Source organism: Sitophilus oryzae, unplaced genomic scaffold (assembly GCF_002938485.1).
Source record: "Sitophilus oryzae breed Bouriz unplaced genomic scaffold, Soryzae_2.0 scaffold_860_pilon_pilon, whole genome shotgun sequence".
In the NCBI taxonomy this organism is placed as follows: Eukaryota; Metazoa; Arthropoda; class Insecta; order Coleoptera; family Curculionidae; genus Sitophilus; species Sitophilus oryzae.
In genome coordinates, this window is record NW_022147484.1 from 1,362,840 (window position 1) to 1,383,941 (window position 21,102).

Consider the following 21,102-nt stretch of genomic DNA (forward strand, 5'->3'; position numbering starts at 1 on the left):
CAAAACCGAGAATCGCGTATGAACTCAAAATCAATCTTTTTAAAAAAGTTGAAGTATTAACAGGTAGCTGCAGTAGGGAAAACAGTTGGCAGCTTGCTACTTTTAACCTGCGTAAGCATTACACGAAACTTTAGAAACCACATTACAAAAACTGCGCAGTAAAAGTAGCAATGTCTGACCTTACCTTTAAATTACATTATTGATACTGGAAAACTCTGCAAAAATAAACTTAAAAAAAATATATATTTTTTCATGCTCATACCGGGGGAGTAAAAACTTGAACATGAGTATGACATGTAATTTAAATGTTAATCAGGAAAGAAATGTCACTAAATACAATTTTTTTTAAATCCGTTTTATGAAATTGGTTTTAAAGGAACAGATACAACTGGAAGATCTACTAAAGAGAGTTCAGCCATCGTTCACCGTTACGTCATCATTATTTGTCAAATATGAGTGTTAGGGTGTCTGAGATCAGTTCATATTGTTTAGAAAATGTTAAGTCCGGTCCTATATTATTGATAGAGCGAGTTCAATCCCTTAAATTCCAATCCTAATTGAAATTCCTAATTTTAAAACATCAGCAACTCGCTATATTATTTAAAAACGCTATCAATTTGTATTTTACATAGAAATATTACACATTTGCATTGTACTTACTTCATATACGGCGTCCACGGGCAAGAGTGTTCTACCAGCCTACCTACCTCTCGAGGATAATAATTTATATGCTTAGCAATGAGCTTTTGTTCAATTTGGTTAAATTTTTGAGGCATTTTTGCAATAAAAAAATTGAATTTGAATTTTGTTTTACAGCAACAATCAAATTTTAATTTTGACATTGATTAATTCCCATCAATAAAATTATAACCTCAAATCAAATGACAATGGCAATTACTAAAATGAAATTTTGACATTGATTGGTGTTCTTCAATAAAATTATAACCCTAAATCAATTAACAATGACAATTGTTAATTGTTGGCAAGTGATTGAGAGAGTTCGACAATATATGACGTGACGTTGAACGATGGCTGAATATTCTATACCTATTTTACTATAGTACATTCTATACACACAGGTTAAAAACCTCCAATCGCCATGCAAGCCTGTCAACCACCGAAGCTACCGGCAGCACTCACCCATATCCCCGCTACTTGACGATTCGGTAAATGAAGGTGTACCTTCGGTCCAGGTGGGCGTCGATCCCTCGACGGAGGCGGGCGGCGTCCAGGCCAGGCCGCCCCTGGACGAGTGACCGCCGCCCGAGGCGGAAGAATGACCACCGGCCGTCGAACTGCCCCCTGACGATTCCACACTCAACGAGGACTTGGTTTCCGCTCGAGATTCCAGCTTAATATCGGTTATGCTGAAATAAAACGATTGTTTAACAAAATAGTAATAGAGGCCTCAGACAAAATGTCACAAAAGTAACAATTCTGCAATTTTTTTGCCGTTACAATCTTCGATCAAATACCGGATGTTTTTCAGAAGTTGCTCACCCCTATAACTTTTTTATTTTTTCAGATAAAAAAACGAAATTTAGTATGTTGGTATATGACACAAATCGGAATTGACTGACGTTGACGAAAAATATGGAACATATACTTCAGAGGTTTTCACATTTTTAGTGTTGTGGAGTTCTTTAAGGATAATATTTTTCCTATTGCGGACAGTTTCACATATCATATAACACTTTTATTAGTCATAATGTCTATTTGTCCATTAATTTATCCACTAACTTTATCACACTACAAAAACAAACTTTCCAAAAAAATAATTGGAAAACCAAATGAACTCTTTATTAACGGGTCAAACAGTATACAAAAAGCACAAAAAGTGACATTAATTAATCTTTTTTATTAAAATATGTTTTGACTTTTCAGTGTCAAAACATATGTGTTGCCTATTCATCATAGCTATTTTTCAAAGCAGTATTTTAAAAAAAGGATTTATCGTTATATGATTTAATTTTTGTTTAAAATTTATATAAAAAGTATATTGAAATAACATGACAAATATTTTTAAAATAATAAATACACATCAGATATATCTCGATTAAAAAAATTTTATGGTCTATATTTTTAGCAATTGATGTCAACGCAGCGAAAACACGCTCCAAGTTAGCATTCACGTCTAATATCGTTCTGCGCATGCTCAGTAGCGTATTCAGAGAGAAGGATAGGCTTATACGATAATCTTGTTCTGGAAAGAAATAAATAGAAAAATGGGATGTGAAAGTCCCGTAAACAAAGTCGTGTGTAAACATATGGCATAGCTTTATCCACGTAGTTTATAAAAAGTAAAGATTTGAAGTTAAGGTCTCCTTTTTGCTGCCAGGGCTAATCTGGACGGGCGAAGTTTATAAGATCTAATTTTATATGATAGAAAATGAGACTTGGAATGAAATGGCATATCATATGCCAACTTTTCATTTTCAATTAAAAAAAACAGCATTTTAAACTTCAATCTAGAGCGCCATAGGTGTGTTAAAACCATTAGTTGTTACTCATGGAGCTTCGGAAAAATAGATTTGGTCGTCTAATGTTTTTCGTGTCTTCTGGTCGGTTAAAAGATGATCACTCGAGCGAAATATCGCTCGTATTTAAAAATACAGTTTTTCGACCGTCGCTTGTTGTAAGTACTCGTAAACGCCAAGCGCCAAGTAGTAAGTTGCATGCGCAGAGCACATACTCTTTCGGTGATGGATGGCAAGTAACAAGCGATTCGCTTGATCGCTTGATTTAGTTTATTTCAAAGCATTGTCGATGTAGGTCGTAAAATTTTGTCCCTCAGATACGCAACGGATAACGTCGTATAAATTTGCGACCTGCAATGTATGTAGAAAATTCGCTCGGCTTTTTATCGAGTATGTCACATTAAAATCGGATTTCAATATATTTCATTCTAGGATCGCATGCAACTCGTCACTTGCATCGCTCGTTCATAATCGAGCGATGTCGGTTATTTCAATAGTCGAGTACTCGAGCGAATTTTCGCTTGAGTTATCCCATCACTAGTCATGGCACTCTAGATGGAAATTTAGTGCTCTTTTATATATTAAAAAGGTCAAAAGACATATCATATGTCATTCTATTCAGGATTTGACATTTTTACCAAATAAAGTAAAAATACCTAGAATACTATTTGAAAATAAAAAAATTGTAGTCGTTTCCGGTAAAACAGGAAGCTAGCAAAACTAATTGAATATATATATATATATATATATATATATATATATATATATATATATATATATATATATATATATATATATATATATATATATATATATATATATATCAATCAATCCTCATTTCTGTCATAATATACTAACATACCAAATCTCATTTATTTATCTGAAAAAATAAAAAAGTTATAGGGTTGAGCCAGTTTTGAAAAATACACGGTATAGAAAAGAATGTTACAACATAGAAGACATATTCCTTACCTAATAGAGTCATCTTTATAATTCTTAATCATCATATGATGGTGGGTCTGGTAATGATGATGAGGTCTACTCCCTCTAGCGGAAGAGGCGTGACCCGATACCGAGCCAATGGTAGAACCCGCCTCACTTCGGTCCATGCCTTCGGAGTATGTAGGAGGAGGTGTGCTGCAACAGCTTGGTGCTACACCTGCAGATAGAAGCTTTGCGCTACATTCTAGCCACTAAGTGCAATGTTAAATATGAAAATGTACTAGATTAAATACGAGAAAGATATATAACATAATCCTTATTAGAGATATTTTTATAAACATAAAATATGCCTTATTTCACTGACAAATAATAAAATAATCTAATTAGTAATAATAAAATATTCTAAAAATGACTGAAAATACTATTTAACTGTGAATATCAGTAAACAGATAACTGTCACTGTCAAAAATATGCTCACGTTGGACAGGTTTTAATATAAATCTTTCTGTAGTTAACCTAAAACATATATTTTATAAGTTAGAGCATTGCTTTGATGCCAATCAGCATTATGAATTTAAAAAATAAAATATTTAAACTTTAAAAACATGTATATATTTTTACAATAAAGTCATATAGGAGGAGTTAAATACAAATAATTTTGCTATTCTTATATTGTGACTTTATATGGAATCTTTAAACTGTGTTAACACATATATGTACTTCATATTTAAATATTAATGACTCCACATCTCAATATTATATCGTTTTAGTTCGTTTACACATAGATTAAAAAAATCTACGACATATAACACAATACAAAAACTCTAAGCTATGATGCAAGCAGTAGAGCGCAATCTTCTTTCGTCATCAGTTCTATTTGGATAATATGTCCAACTACTGCCTAACAAAAAAAAAGAAATAGTACTAGCTAAGACACAACAAACTGTAAACCCTCACTACAATCATGCTATTCTTTGAATTTCATTATTTTCTTTAGTCCAAATATGTATCGTTAGATTACGTAGTTACTTAAATAAATCATATACATAATAGATACTCTATTTATATAGAGTCTATTTACATGAAATATAAATGTTTTTCTTTTTTTTTATTCTTGATTAATAACGTGCTAGAGCGTTGTAACTAAACCCTAAAAGCCATAATCAAATAAAGAAATAGTCTAATGTAAATTTAAATAATTTTAATTCAATAATAAAAAATGAAATAAAATGTTACATTTCAATATTTAATTATTCTAAAAAAATAATTTATATGGCTGTCAATTTTCTAAATCCCTAACAACTATAACACATTAAAATTAATGTATTAGAAGGTGTATTTGATTTATAAAAAATAACATAGACATTACGTAAAATTAGTTGATTAAATTTACCGATCTACTATATTACACTTAAACATAATATGCACAAAAAGCCTATTCGTTAAGTCCAAAAGGTCTAGACGAAAATATCGTTATCGCAATGGACTCTCTCAAATTCCATTATATCTGTGTACGTTAAAAATCTGCAAGAATTGCGACGATTAAGGTCAACAGACGCCTCGCTAAATGCATGCGCTGCGCAAAGCTCACAACAACAACCAATTCCATACACGCGCGCACCTTTGCCGTCTTTCTTGGTTTTGGGCGTGCCTCGGGGCGGCACCGGGGGCGGGACCTTCTGTTTCGAACCAACCAGGACGGCGGGATATGACGCAGGCGGCGACGTCACCGACGTGGTGGTCGAATAGGGAGGCGTGAGGGGAGTGGTCGACGAGGGGGCGGTCGTTACGGAAGGCTGATGGGTGAAGGGAGCTGTTTTGGTTATGGGAACGTGATCCGTCGGGCTGACTGGGAAGGGGGAATAAAAGGAATCCAAATGAGCAGCATTAAGAGAGAATATGTTGTTTAAAAAAATACCTATATGTTATTTGAATAAAATAACTCTAAATAGTTCTAAAAGGGATTAATAGAAGGCATGCTTATGTCAAAGGTGGTACCGGAAAACCGATAAATTATATCAGTTCTGAGATGGTTCAAAAGTAAATTAGTCACAACAATATGCAACTTTGAAACAACAGGAAGGTTTAAGTTAAAGAAATATATTTGTTTTCTAATTAGACTAACTAAAAGTCCATTACTTGAAAATATTATCCGATACAACCTCTTTCTAAATACTAGAAGATCACTTTTGTAAAGAACTCACCAGCTTTAGCACCGTTCTGCTGGTTAGATAAAGTCTGCGCAGGTATACTGGCTACATAGTTCAGAAATATTTTAGTTATAAAATAAAAATGTTACATAAAGAAAACAAGTGGCAGGTAAAACTACATATGTGGTGTGAAAAGTTTCCGACCTAACAAAAATACAAGACATTTTTTCTGAATATTTTTTTTATTTTTCAACACGCCCTTGTAACTTTACACACTTTTCCCAGCGATGCTCCTATTGCTGGGAACCCGTCCAAATAGTACTCGGCTTTTTTCTCTGCAAAATAGTGGTTCACAAAGGCGATTGCCTCTTCATTTGACGAAAATCTCTGTCCTCCGAGCGCAATTTTTAAATGAGGGAACAAAATGAACTCGCTAGGGGCTACATCTGGTGAGTAAAGCGGTTAGTCAAACAGTTCAAACCGTAATTCGTGGATTTTCGCCATGCCAACCGCTGAGGTTTGAGACGGTGCGTTATCTTGGTGAACAGGATTTTCTTTTTCTGTAAATGTCGCAGTTTTTCTGCAAGTTCTGCTTTTAGCTTGTCAAGTAATGTCTCCTCTAATGGTTTTTCCTTTTTGAAGATAATTAAAATAACTCCATGACTATCCCAAAGAACAGTCGCCATCACTTTCCCAGCCGAAATAATAGTTTTTGCTTTTTGGAGCCGGTTCTTCCTTTGCCGTCTACTGTTTTTTGTTTCTGGTGTATCAAAGTTTCATCTACAGTAATTAATCGAGGCCAAAACTTGGATTTATTGCGCCTAAACTGCGCCTACATAGCGTTGGAAATGTTCATTCGAACACGCTTTTGGTCTAACGTGAGCAAACGCGGGACCCAACGCGCGGACAGCTCTCACATGCCTAAATCTTGATTTAATATGTGATCTCTCTCACTTTAATTCGGCAGTCGTCTAGCACCATTTGGGGAACTTTAGCGATGTTATCGTCGTTAGTTGCATGTTTTGGACGTCCCGAACATTCATCGTCTCCCAAGGTCTAGCGGCCACGTTTAAATTAGACGCCCAAAATTTTATTGTGGTAAATGACGGTGCAGACTCCCCATATACAGAATCCAACTCATGTTTAATTTTTGTAGGCGTATTGCCTGTCAATACTAGATATTTAATGACAGCTCGATACTCGATGTTGTCCATTTTCACAAAAACACTCACATCAACTCAATCAAACGACTGTTACACAACAACTGCGCATTCAAAATGGCTGAAACTTTGGTGAATAACTGTCAACAGATGAACAATGAAAATTCATTAGCTTTTATCTACGAGTGCTGTCATCTTCACGTTTAGGTCGAAAACTTTTCAGACCATCCTTGTAGAAAGACCTTTATTAGAAAGTTATTAGAAATAATTGCGATTAGGTATATTAATTAGTTGAAAAAATTATTTGGTTAGATATCAATATAAAAATAAATTTCATTATACAAAAAAACTAAATATATTTTATAGGGCACATCAAATAAGAATTGAAAATGTGATAATTATTAATCTAATTAATACAGGGTGAGTCTTAAATAAGTACTAATATTTTTAGGGCTGGTAGATCTCAAAAGTTAGTTTCAAAATTAAAAAAAAATGCTTTTTTTGGAAAAAAATTTGAGAGCCACCGGATTTTTTTTTCTGTAATTTTTCCCTCTAATTTTAATCTACTACCGATGTTGTCACGTTTTTAAGATATTATATTTTTTAACTGAAAATTTCACCCAAAAGGTATTTATTACACGCCACCCAAAGAGTATTGCAAAGGCGCGTTTCTTGTTTAATGGTGTTCGCCAGTAGCACTGTTATCCCACACAATAAATAGAAAAGGCTTACCTCTGTGATTTAAATAGAATATTATGCTATTAAGTTATTAATTATTATATTCTTAACGTGCATGTCCTGCCTTATCTGTATATAACACAGAACATAGAAAACCAAAATCCTCCCATTTCCTTAAGCACTCACGAAATGTACGCATTTACTAATAAAATCTATCTTTGTAAAATCGCCTTTTTCAAGATTATTGTACCTTTTTTATGCCGGTATATGGGGTAAAAATTTGCTTTTGTTGGCTTATTGTTTTAAAGACTTGACTCTTGACTGATATATATCTACTTAGGAAAGCAATCTTCCTTAAAGCTATTTTTTTCTGTAAACTACAAATAAAAATGAATTGTATCAACTTAAAAACACTTTGAAACTAGTAAACACATTCACTATTTCAAAACATTCTGTGGTTTCTGCTGTTTTACGGGTTTTATTTGCTCTACGATAGGGGCACTGTAGGCGGTAGGGCCGGGCCAAATTTATTAAATTAAAAAATTCCTGTCGATAACCCTCTATGGTTTGAAAACGTGTAAATGAAATAACGTGACTTGATATAGTTTGTTTATACTTATATTTTTATATTGTTTCGTGTTGTTTAAATGTAGTTTTTATATTAGTGTAAGCAGTAATCATAACATCATAACTATCGATCTCTAATAAGAATGTCCTTCTCTAATAAAATATTACATATTATGTCAAAACTGACAATCACTTCATCTTCACCAAGGATACTATAATACTATAGAGATAAGGATAGTTCGATTCCTATCTTCCTGTACTGTCAGTTTTTTGACGTTATCTAGGGACCGAGTTGAAGTTCGCGTTAAAGATTTTAGACAGTGACAGTTATTTTTGCGTTTGACGGACGAGCGCACAGTGCGGCGGAAGATAAATCTAGCGGGGCAAAACCGTTTGGTTAGGAATAAAAGCCAAAAATGTGTACTGATAAGAATAAATAGTAGACATTCCAATTGATATAAAAATGCATGAATTATTTATTGGTCGTATATATTCTTTGTATTTCGATACATTTTTATCAACCAAATTTGATCGTTTTCTGCTCAGCAAGGCAGAAATCATACGAAAACAAAATATTTAAAAGTGCTTATACATTTTATTCCAAAGCCAAATTATGTTGAAGATTGCCAAAGGTATGTACTTTTCTACTGTAGGTATATTATTTATTAAAATCCTTCGTCCCTTTGTTCTGCAGATATGAAACTTTCACTTTTTCAAATATTGATATATTGAATGATGTAGATCTTTTGAGTTACCAATAGTTCCCAACACAGTTAGTCACACTCACAAGGAGTTCAAGCTTAACAGGTGAATGCACAAAAGTTTCATTTCAACCGGATAGTATAAAAACGAAACAAAAACTCGTTAAAGGGTTAATTGAAGAGCATTCAAAAGAAGAATTGGGTTTTGCAAGTACTATGAGCTTTAGGGCTAGTGGGAGTAAGGATGCTGCTGTAATTGTTGAAACCTTAACTCCATCGAAAGGCACAGAGTTTAAAAAATTAATAGCTGCCCATACACGGAAAGGCCCGGCCTTCGGACTTGGCCTTGAGGTCGGGGCTTTCACCCAAATTACCATAGCGGAAATATATCCGTAGACTTTGCCTTTCACGCAAGCCTATGGTATTTTGGGTTAAAGGCCCGCACCCAAGGCCAAGTCCGAAGGCCGGGCCTTTCCGTGTATGGGCAGCTAATAATGACACCAATAGTCAGTTCGGCAATTTTCCTCAAAAATTGTCTTAGATACTTACTATACAACTACCGAGTGTTATATGAAAATTAAAATATCTATCTTATTTGTTATTTTCAAAATAAAATAGTATTTTTTAAAATAAAATATACAGGGTGTCACAAGATTAGAAAGTAATTAAAAAATAACTGCTAAAGAGTTTTTTGTAAGTATTTCACGTGATATCATAATTTTATGTATTTGGCAATAGTTTACAGTACGGTTTTTGTGTGTCATGTACGAATAATATCATAGTTTTATTATCATGTATTTATTTATTTATTAATAAATTAAGTTGTTAATAAATTTAACCATATGGTTGCCATATATTAGACCATTTACGCTACGTTCTTAGATTTTAAGTCCCAAACATCGCTCCTGAGATTTTGTCCCGCTACAATAACCATCCGCCGCACTGTGGAGCGCTGGTCCCTGCGTGACGTCAGCATCCACGGCGACTACGACGGCGGCGGGGCGTTTTGACGCGAACGAACAGTCCTTTAGAATATATACATATCCTTGCATCTTCACATCATACACAATCACAACAGACAGAATAACAAAACAATGTCAAATCTATTTTAATTTTAAAATAATGTAAAAATCGTTTTTAATTTTGTTAAGCTAATTATTTTCTTATTTGAAAAATTACAATACAATTGCGTGTGAAGTACACACACACAATACTACAAGATGTATATGTATAAGTAGGAGAAATATAGGTCATTTAGAAAGTGGCAATGTTTCATCTTTTCATAGCATCTCTTTTAGTGCCGTAACCATGGTAATATCAGAGCTTATAAGAAACTATACCGTCGGAAAATTTACGGTAAACAGGCAGTTCTAAAAGGTTTTAGAAAAATATACAGGGAAATTTGAAAATGAATGATTTTCAACATTTTTTTGCGAAAAAACATCAAAGGCGTGTTCCTGGGGTCGAAGTATACCACCTCTGAAATTATTTGCACTTAATTAAGACTCACCCTGTATATGATGATAAAAAAATAATCCATTGTAAATTAATATGTATTGTAATATTATCCTGAGAACTAAACGTTATCTTATTTACTTAGTATACTCGTATTACACCAAAAAATACATATGAAACAAATATATCGTTTTACGTCATAGCGAATCCCAAATAAACGCAACAGCTGATTATACATTACTTAACAAAAAATATAACAAGGATTTGTACTCACTATTTTCCATTAATTCTTCATGCCTTAATGGTTTTGAAAGCGATTTCCTCTTGGACGGCGAATGTTTAAGAGCTGAAACAACACCTAAATAGTGAGAAATATATCAAGACAAGCTACAAAATCTCATAAATGGAGAAATTATAAACTTGAAGCAAACCAACTTTTAAAATTCCAAAAATATAAAACAGGCCAATAGAAAAATGTAATTTTATGTTTAAATAAATTTGGAGTAATATACTGATGTGTCAAAATAATGTAAAAGTGTATACAGAAAATGAAGAGTTTAACGTGTCTTGAAATGTCTTGAAAATGAACAGTTCAATTCGTCAACAAAAATTATAAAAAACACAAACATTTTAAAGTATATCTTTTAAGTACTAGCTATAAATTAAAAGGAATTATTATATCACAATCCACTCTGAACAAACTCTTTTAAAACTTTATTATAAGATACTAAGATATAAAATAGTTGTCAATATCTTATTACAAATTGTATAAGTCTAAAATTGAAGACATTAATAAATATTTATTTTGCGATTCTTCGGATATTTTACTCAAATGCAATAAAAATAAAAACACTAAATCACCACAATACACCAAAACACTTTTACTTTTACACTGGACGCGCGTTTCGCTAACCATGTTAGCATCATCAGCAGATGATTATAAACTAAAGTACAATCTACAAGGTGAGCGTTTATATACTCGCTCAGTGGGCCCCGAGTGGGCGTGGCAAAATCTAGCCAACCGAGTCAGAGCCAACTGAGCGTAACAGTTGATTTGTCATACCGTTATCTAGTAGAACGCAAGAACATGATGCTTGGACCGTTGACTCTGTTCATTTCTTTACATTTATAAATTAAGATGCTTATCATAATTATAATTGTAATTTGAGACTTGTTTAATTAATTTTGAATTATTAAGATCTATACAATGTTCATTATCAACAATTATAGTTCGGCATAACGATTTATCCGGTCTACCATATCTTTTATCTGAAAGCAATGTTCTTTAAAATCTAGTTAATTCTTCTAGTTTGCCCAACATATTTCTGATTACAATCTTTACAAGAAATTTCATAAATACCCGACCTTTCCAGTGGAGGTGTTTTATCTTTTGGATTACCTAATAATTGTTGTAATTTATTATTAGCACTATACACAAGTTTATAATTGACATTCTTAAAAATTCCTTTTAGACCACGGATAACTCTCTATCAAACGGTATCGAAAATATTTAGACGTATCTTTCTCCACTTGAAAAGTCGAATTTTCAGAAATCATTAACCTATACCTACGTTTTCTAATTAATTTATCAACTAGTGAAGGAGAATATCCATTACACTCAGCTACATTCCTAATGTAATCTCTTTCTATTTCATATCTTTCGTTGGAAAGTGGGAAACTAAGTAATCTAAGAACTAAGAAATTTAAACTAGCAAATTTCTTAAATAATAAATTACAACAATTATTAGGTAATCCAAAAGATAAAACACCTCCACTGGAAAGGTCGGGTATTTATGAAATTTCTTGTAAAGATTGTAATCAGAAATATGTTGGGCAAACTAGAAGATCAATATTAACTAGATTTAAAGAACATTTAGCTCAGATAAGATATGGTAGACCGGATAAATCTTGCGTTGCCGAACATATTGTTGATAATGAACATTGTATAGATCTTAATAATTTAAAATTAATTAAACAAGTCTCAAATTACAGGCAATTAGATGCATATGAAAGCATCGGAATTAATAAATGTAAAGATAGTATGAACAGAGTCAACGGTCCAATTCCTTCAAGTTCTTTGTTCCTACTACTCTAGTGGCGGAAATCTAACTGTTACGCTCAGTTGGCTCTGACTCGGTTGGCTAGATTTTGCCACGCCCACTGGGGCCCACTGAGCGAGTATATAAACGCTCACCTTGTAGATTGTACTTTAGTTTATAATCATCTGCTGATGATGCTAACATGGTTAGCGAAACGCGCGTCCAGTGTAAAAGTAAAAGTGTTTTGGTGTATTGTGGTGATTTAGTGTTTTTATTTTGCTGTGTAACACCAAAGGTTCCAACCCTCAACTGTAATCAAATGCAATAATAAAACCCTGCAAAATATTTTAAAAATAGAAACTTGCGGAATACTTAACAAATTGAACTGTTGATAACATGTGTCGTGTTACATAGTGATAAAATACATAGACTATTGATTAAGCAACACAAATAACAAAGAGAACAAACAATACAAATACAATCATTACCTTGGTTAATGATGGCAATAACAATTTTATAAGTATATAGATATACAGCATAAACAAAACTTAAATTAAATCAAACTCAAAATAAATTAAAAACATTCCTCATATAATTAAAATTATACAAAATCTCCTGTCTAATATTTTCTTTATGCTATATAATATACTAATGATATGATATGTCCCTGTAGTAAAAAAAGATGAGAAATATATTGCAAAATGTTTTGATTTAAAGTCTTAATACAAATAAAACCCAGTAGTTTATCAAATTGTTGTCATAAACAATGCATTTTGATACTGAATTAATACACTAAATTAATATAGCCTGTCCAACAAAAGGATATTTGACAGTGACAGTTGTTAGCTGTCATTTTAATTACCAGGTAAAGTGTAATTTCTGCCAATTTTTGGAAGTTATTTGTCGAAAAATTCCCTGCTTCGTTGGGCAGACTTACTAAAAATAACTTATTTTTTCTATCCTTTGAATTTTTAGTTTGTTTTATTTAAGTTTTTGAATACATTTCAATAAAATTCGTTGATGACGTCATTACTTACCTGTACTTAAAACAAGAAATACTTTACCGCCTAACTAGAAAACTGGTTAAAAATAATGTAAAAAACTATGCATATAATACTACTATACATTACTTTAGCGATTAATTTTTTTAGCTTAACAACTTATATGACTTGAACAAAGCTTAAAATGATAATAAAAATACACTACTGGGTGTTATTTATATTCGAACCATAAAAATAAAAAGGCAAATTTGAACTTGTGTGTCGACATGAAGCAAAATTTTTGTTGATCTGTGTGAAGAAATACTTGCGAAAAAATAAAAATATAAAAACAGAACAAAATTAACAATGTGTCAATAACTTTACCTATGTAGCTTGTTACCAGGGTGCGGAATTTACGATGGTTGCCCTTAATTTCGGGCATGTCCACTACAACGAAGCATTGAAAACACACACAAATATCAGAAAAACTACCCAATACAACAATTACTAATCACATTTACTTTAGGGCAATACCGTTTTACCGGGGTGCCGACTGCACAAAAAATTGCAGAAAATAATTATCTCTAGGTCGAAAGCATATTAAACAAATTAAATGTATTAAAATACCTTTCACGTATATTTAAACTAATAGCTATCTCCGTAAGGATTGGTTTAAAAAAAATGTTTAATCGAAATTTTTTTGGAGTAAAACTTCTTTAGGCGCGCTGGAAGTAAAAACTCAAGGCCGTGACACACGAGCTAGGGTCACGACACGCGTCACAAAAAGTGGTGACGAATCGAAAAAGTGGTAAGCCAATGAGGAAGTTGAAATGGGTCTTTGAAGCGTCGTAACTTGAGCCCTATGTGAGCTGAAACTCGGAATGCCATTTTCATGATATTTTGGCGACGTTTTGTGCACTATGAAACCCCATCGTCAATGGCGAAAAAACCGTCCGATTTAAATGAAATTTGGTATGTCGACAGATTGGACCAAGGCCAACTTGACCGTGTCACTGCGACATTTAGTTTTAACGTTAGAAATGTTAAAAGTTAATAATGTCCGATCGCGACCAAATTTGGTGGGTAAGCTATTTGAGCGACGGTGCTCACGGTGCCACCCTGCGAAGTTGCATACGACGTTTCGTTTACATCTTCATCAGAGTGCGACTAAGGATTTGATTTTGAAAAAAAATCTGGGTCGATTTAGGCATAATTGGGGACGGGCTACAGGATGACGCCCTCGACGTTTCAAACCAATGCCTCTAAATGGACGAAATAACCAGGATTTTTCTTAATTATGGGTCGTTTGGGACCAAATAGGCACATGGATAGAGGTAACCGAATGGAGTCCTCAGAAGGACAGATGGACAGACGGTTATTTTAATACAAATTTTGTGAAAGTGAATCAAATTATTTATTAATTTTTTACTTTTTTAACATTTCAAACTACACTTTTTCAAACATGTCCTTCAAATACTTCGATTTAATAAATTTTAGTAAGAAGTTTCACTTCAAATATGTGCACATAGTGCACACACATTTTTTTTATATAAACGATTTTTAATAGCAATTCTCAGACAAAACCCTAAAATTTTCATAATTTAAACTTTTTTCTCAATAAAGCAATATTTATGGAGATAAAAAGTAATATTTACGGAGATAGTGATTCACTAAAATATACGTAAACACTCTCTACTTTTGAATTTTACTAGACCATAAATTTTATTACATACTTGGCTATAATATAAATAATATTACACCGTATGATTTACAATAAAACCAAACAATTATCTTGGTATTTAATCTCTACTTCCTAAAAATTCTATGAGTAAAATATATTATTTTGAAAAGTGAAACAATAGTGAATCAATAAGTCAATTCTTAGAACCAAAAAATGACGTAAATATTTACACGTAACACGTTTTTAAAAATATTTATAATTATTTATTATTTATCAACATTGATTGATAATTATAAGATTTTATTCGAATATAAATAAATTAGAACTTTGTTGAATATATTACAGGTCGAAATTATGATCTATAATATAATTTACGTATATATTTCTCAGATAGATTAGTTTTTTATTAATCCTTCTCTAACTTCAGTTACTCCACTACTTTTTAGTTAATACTAAATTTTAGCAGCATTTAAAAGTATATATTTGTAATATAAATTGTTAAACAATAAAAAATAGTTTTTCTTTTAATAAATTTGGTTCAACGGAATTAAAGCTAAGATAAAATATTTATTTGAGAACAACTAGTACTTTGTCAGATTGATAATATAAAACCGTAGAGAAAAAAATAAATAGAAAACCATATTTAGACAATGTGAACAAATCAATCGACCAAGAGATATTTCTAATTAGTATTTGTGATTACCTACGATTAAACTTATTTTTTTCAACTAAATAAATTTACAAATAGAATTTGTGAATGTTTTTATTACAAGAATCCTAAGAATGTTATGGCTGAAATCTAGAAAGTTAAATGTGTTATGGCTATATACATAGAATTATATAGCTTCCAGAATGAAGATTGGTATCTTGCTAAAATGATATTAAAATAAAATAGCTTATTGATAAAATTTTACTCAAAATACTGGGAATACTGAGTCAAATAGTCTACTTCACCTAATTATTTGAAATATTTTCAAACAATATCAATATTGACATAAAAAATAGGTTATTGCAATACCATTGTGATGACAAATACATTGTATGTTATGTTAGTAGTAGTATTTATAGAATAAATATTTATTAAAAGCGATTATTTATTTAAATTTACTATTCAAGAAGAATTTATTTTATTTTAATTGAAAGAAAGGTACAATTGGAGGGAGCAATAATATAATGTTGGTAATACAGGTAAATACTCTACTGATTAAACATATATGGGTGGCATTTAGGAAACATGACAGAATATTGACCCAACATAGAAATTGTAACTTTAATGATAACAAATTTATTCCATCAAGTTTTCTATCAAACACTGACAGAATCATTACAGCAACACCCATAACACGAATTAATATAAAATATATACAAGAAAACACAAAATAAATACTTACGAGACGGGATTTTCTTGAAAACTTTTTCTGCCATGAACTTCTGAAAACGCTGAGCATAGAAACTTGGCCTGTGAACTGAAACAGTATCCTGGAAAATAAAAACTTTGATAAGAAAACTAGTCTAGTATTCAGATTTCGACAATATTTTCAATAAAAAGTAGATGACAGATATAATAAGAATAGCGACAGATTCCCATCATTTTTTAATGTCGTCTGTCGAAATCATGGACAGACTATGAACCTTGTGTTACGGAATTACCTACTCATACAGAAGCGACACAAGGGCGTTTCTTCGTGGATCAGATTCTGCTTATGAATATGATTTATGTGTGTGCGTCTCAAAAGTGGCTCACCCCCTATTAATTTTTTATTTTTTCAGATAAAAACATGAGATGTTTGTATATGACATAAATTAGGATTGATTGACGTATTCAATTGTTTCACTTTCTGTTTCACTGGAAATGACTACAACTTTTGATTTTTAAATGGCACCCTCAAGATTTTTTTTACTTTATTTGATAGAAAATGACACTCTGAATAGAATGACATATCATATGTCAACTTTTGACATTCTCGCTTAAAAAATCGTATTTTAAATTTCAATCTAGAGTGCCATGTTAAAAACACCAATTTTTAATCAAGGATCCTTGGAAAAATAGATTTGATTGTCTAATGTTTTACGTGCCTTGTCCAGCCTGATTAAAAGATGCCCAAATCATATTTTTAATCATATCTCATTTTTTTTCAAATGAAACAAGGGTGGCTCATTTAGTTCAGTCATTGGGGATTTTGCTTGGAAAAAAGTCCGGAAGTTTTGCAACTTTGCAGGTTTATAGGTTTTGGGGTCCTTAACTAAAATCCATAAAATGCACATTTCCAGACTTGCCGCCGGCGCCGCCATCTTGCCAAGATGGCGCCCAAAATCGGTATTTTGTGAATATCTCGAAAATTTGAGGAGAGCAAAATTAAAGAGAATAAAATGTACTATAAAAAAGTTTTTATGAGAATTTTCGCTAGAGTCAACCGTTTAAGCACAAAATCCCTGGAAATTTCACAATTTTGCGTAGAATATGATATATTATGTATAGTCGATTTTCCGAAATCAAATGTCGATTAGGGTTCACTAAAACTAGTTAGTTTAGTTTCTTCAATTTTGTCATAAAACAGTGGCGTATCATTAATTCGCTCATTAATTTATGAATAATTAATTTTAATTATTGAAAATGTGTACTTGTTTCCACCACCCAAGAGGTAAAGTACATGGCGCGTTTATTATAACATGGTCTATAACATGGCCTCCCTGGAGGCCTACCCCAGTAGATAAATTAAAAACTTATATGCACAAGCCCGACGGATCTGGCTCATTGATGTCAAAGTCGATCGTGTCTGCTATGCTGGACTCATCAGGGTGGTCTCTCAATACATCCAACTCTTCATCTTCAGCTGCCAGAGGGATATCTAAAGGCAAGTCCAACTCCTCTTCATCGGATTCGTCGAGTGACACTTCAGTGACGTTGTCACAGGATTTCCCATTGCGGTATGCACAAATCATTGAACATTTTAATCCTGCTTAGTTGTTGGTTTTGCATTTACAGGATAAAAATGCCAATAGGGATTTTGGGGTCGGATCTTTCAACGTTGTGACTGGAGTAATGCCTGTTTTTGTTTTCTTCCAACCCCATTCTTCGGCATCTTTGGTACAACCAGACCAATGCTGAACTTGGTGGTAAGTTCGCAATGAATGCTGTCCAGCACGAAAATTAATTATTCATAAATTAATGAGCGAATTAATGATACGCCACTGTTTCATGACAAAATTGAAGAAACTAAACTAAAACTAGTTTTAGTAAACACTAATCGACATTTGGTTTCGGAAAATCGACTATATGTATTTCATACTTTAAGCAAAATTGTAAAATTTCCAGGGATTTTGTGCCTAAACGGTTGACTTTAGCGAAAATTTTCATATAACCAAATAGGAAATTATATTCTCTTTAATTTTGCTCTCTTCAAATTTTTACGAAAAACGCATAGTCTTTGAGATATTTGCAAAATGCCGATTTTGGGCGCCATTTTGGCAAGATGGCGGCGCCGGCGGCAAGTCTGGGAATGTGCATTTTATGGATTTTAGTTAGGGACCCCAAGTTTCAAAACTTCCAGACTTTTTTCCAAGCAGGCCCCTTTTTTGATCCCCAATGACTGAACTAATTAGCATATTTTGAAAAAAGCAGTTTTTACGAATAATTTAGAACCACACACTTGGTATTTCGAGTGAATTTGTCGTTAAATTTATGGCCATGGCACTCTTAAATTAAAATTTAAAAATCAAAAGTTGTAGTCATTTCCGGTGAAACAGGAAGCGACCGAAAAGAATTGAATACGTCAATCAATCCTAATTTATGTCATATACTAACATACCAAATATCGTTTTTTTTATCTGAAAAAATAAAAATGTTATAGGGGTGAGCCACTTTTGAGATGCACCCGGTATGTTTTTAGGCTATAATTTTAATAATGCCAGTTGTCAAATTTCGATTAATTGATCGTTAATATCAGATAAACATGTAAAATGTAAAAATAAGTTTTCACCTAAAATATAATATGTAAATAATGCAATCAAAACTTAAAAAAGTAAAAACAAGACAGACGCTGAATTATTTTCAATCCCTGGTTAATATATCCCCTTTTATTTATTGTTAAAAATTTTTTTAAATCTATACTTAAAAATTGCATTTTTGTCAGTGTATTTAGAACATATTTCTTTCAATAAAATTCTAGAATTTTTTTTCAGTGTACCAAGTGAGTTTAATCGTCAAAATAATATGTCACTTGAATATCGAAAAATCTGATGTACGACATTCTTTAAAGGAGACGGTTTCTGCCGCTTCTATACAGCTAACGTCACTGGACACACAACACAAAAGCAGAAAAAGTAGTAGTGTATTTTACATTTTAATGAATCTTACCCCGTCATGTATCATAGATTTCCAAGTATGCTCCAACTTTTTCTTCAGTCTGTAGCTTTGCAAAATATCTATTATACCTATAAAAAGCAAAAGTCGTTCACCTTTGGTGTTTCTAGCAGGTATGCCCCCAGGCCTGAAAAAAATCAACAAAAATTCATCTATTGGAATAAAAAAAAAAGAAACAGTTTATTTACTAATCTAATATTTTCTTCTAATAATAAACTAACAAATCGTTAAAAAATTATGGTTGGGTTTGGTGGTTAATATAATTGGGGACTTAATATATTTTAAAACATTGTTTATATGCTTTGCACAATCATTGAATCAGTTATTCCTTCTTTATGTTTTTATACCAAAATACATTCATAAATTTTAGGAGGTTTGTTTATACACGCGCTAAATTCCCGTTCAATAACAAACCTTGAGATTTGTAGAATTTTTGATAGATAAAAACTATTAACACGTCTATGGATATTCTAATGTAGACGATGCAGTTAGGTAACAAAAGAAATAATCGTAGTCATTGTGATATAAACGTGCATTCTAATGCAGCAAAAATGTTTAACCATTAGCTAATTTATTTGTCAAGTCTAGAATTAATTTATAAATAAAACAATGTGAGTCGAATTGCTTTAAAATAAAATGAGTATCCTACTTAGAACTTTTAAAATTAGTAAAATATAGTTCAATATAGGAAAATTGTAAGTGTGTACTATGTAGTTAAATATTTTTTTTAAATTGTAATATATTTTTTGCAATGGATTAATAACTATAATTTATTGTGTTTATGAGTATTACTGCTCAATAAATGTCGTTTTTGGTTATATATTTATAGAAACTTCTAGCTTCTAGTCACAGTATATTTTAAAAAGAGGTAGAAAAAATACTCAAAGTTTTTTACATACAATATGTAAAATGTGGACGTGTGACTGATGATGTTCGTATGAGCGAAACACGGGTCACTGTTTAACTTCATATAAACGTTGAGACCGAGACTTTGAGTCTATTTTCTAAAATTCTATGAGTCAGGTTTTCTTTTAATTTAAACCAGCTCTTTGAGAAGAATGAACACCTTCTTTTTAAGTTACTTATCAGATTTGAGGAGGAGACTATCATAAAGTGGTTTCAGTAATTGAATATTGCTCTTAAAATGAAGAATGTTTTTTAATGACCCACTTGAATAAAAAAAATACTTTTATATCACCCTGCATATGAAAAAATGATGTGAGAATTTAAAATTTACGCTGGCGAAAGACGCACCTAAAGGATCCACCGCATCATTATTGAAACGATTGCATTGCAACCGCCGTACTTGCGATTGGACAATATTATTATAACGAGATAGAATATTGTGAAATTGTTTGGCACTGTCTAACGCCGAGGAAGCGTTAATCTGCATATTTATGATTGACGAAGACCTGGTTTTTACCATATATGAAGCTATTTGAGATAGTGACATCACACTTCGTCCTATTAAATTTGAAATTCCCCATAACCAATACAGAAATAAAATAACATACGGCGTATCATCGTCCTCGTCTATAGGTTCGGATTCGGCCTGTATACTCTCCATGGCGGTAGAGTGCGCCACCAGCCGTTGTCTATTGATCGATCGGCTCCTGTTCAAAGCGGCTGCGCCAATGCGGTCCTCCTTCTCTCTTTCCCTCTCTTCCTGTAGGAAGGTGGCGCTGGGTCCGCCCGCGTCTCCATCTTGCGGAATGTACTCTAAGTTGGTTTGAGATTTCTTTTCCTAAAGAGAAATTATAATACAATATATGTAACTATAACTAGCTAATTATTATATCTATGTCAATCATAACTTTTGACACTAAAACATAATAGTATATTACATAACGAGTATAATACTAAATCTCCAGACAGTAATGAAATTGTTACACAGACTTGTAAAATATTT

General features: G+C 32.3%; 1 protein-coding gene across 12 annotated transcripts in view; it reads right to left on the reverse strand.

Moving 5' to 3' along the window:
* LOC115890325 (phosphatidylinositol 4-phosphate 5-kinase type-1 alpha) overlaps positions 1–21,102 on the reverse strand; it is a 62,236-nt gene that overhangs the window by 17,047 nt on the left and 24,087 nt on the right. For 5 of the 12 annotated variants that reach the window (XM_030910509.1, XM_030910515.1, XM_030910504.1 and 2 more), the window contains 7 exons: positions 20,708–20,937; positions 19,188–19,320; positions 16,222–16,309; positions 10,405–10,488; positions 5,041–5,268; positions 3,450–3,636; positions 1,141–1,367 (listed from right to left, as the gene is read on the reverse strand). In XM_030910509.1, the coding sequence (XP_030766369.1) occupies positions 1,141–1,367; positions 3,450–3,636; positions 5,041–5,268; positions 10,405–10,488; positions 16,222–16,309; positions 19,188–19,320; positions 20,708–20,937 (1,177 nt within the window). The remainder of the gene's footprint in view (positions 1–1,140; positions 1,368–3,449; positions 3,637–5,040; positions 5,269–10,404; positions 10,489–16,221; positions 16,310–19,187; positions 19,321–20,707; positions 20,938–21,102) is intronic. The other 7 variants (XM_030910512.1, XM_030910507.1, XM_030910510.1 and 4 more) reach the window with 4 other exon arrangements.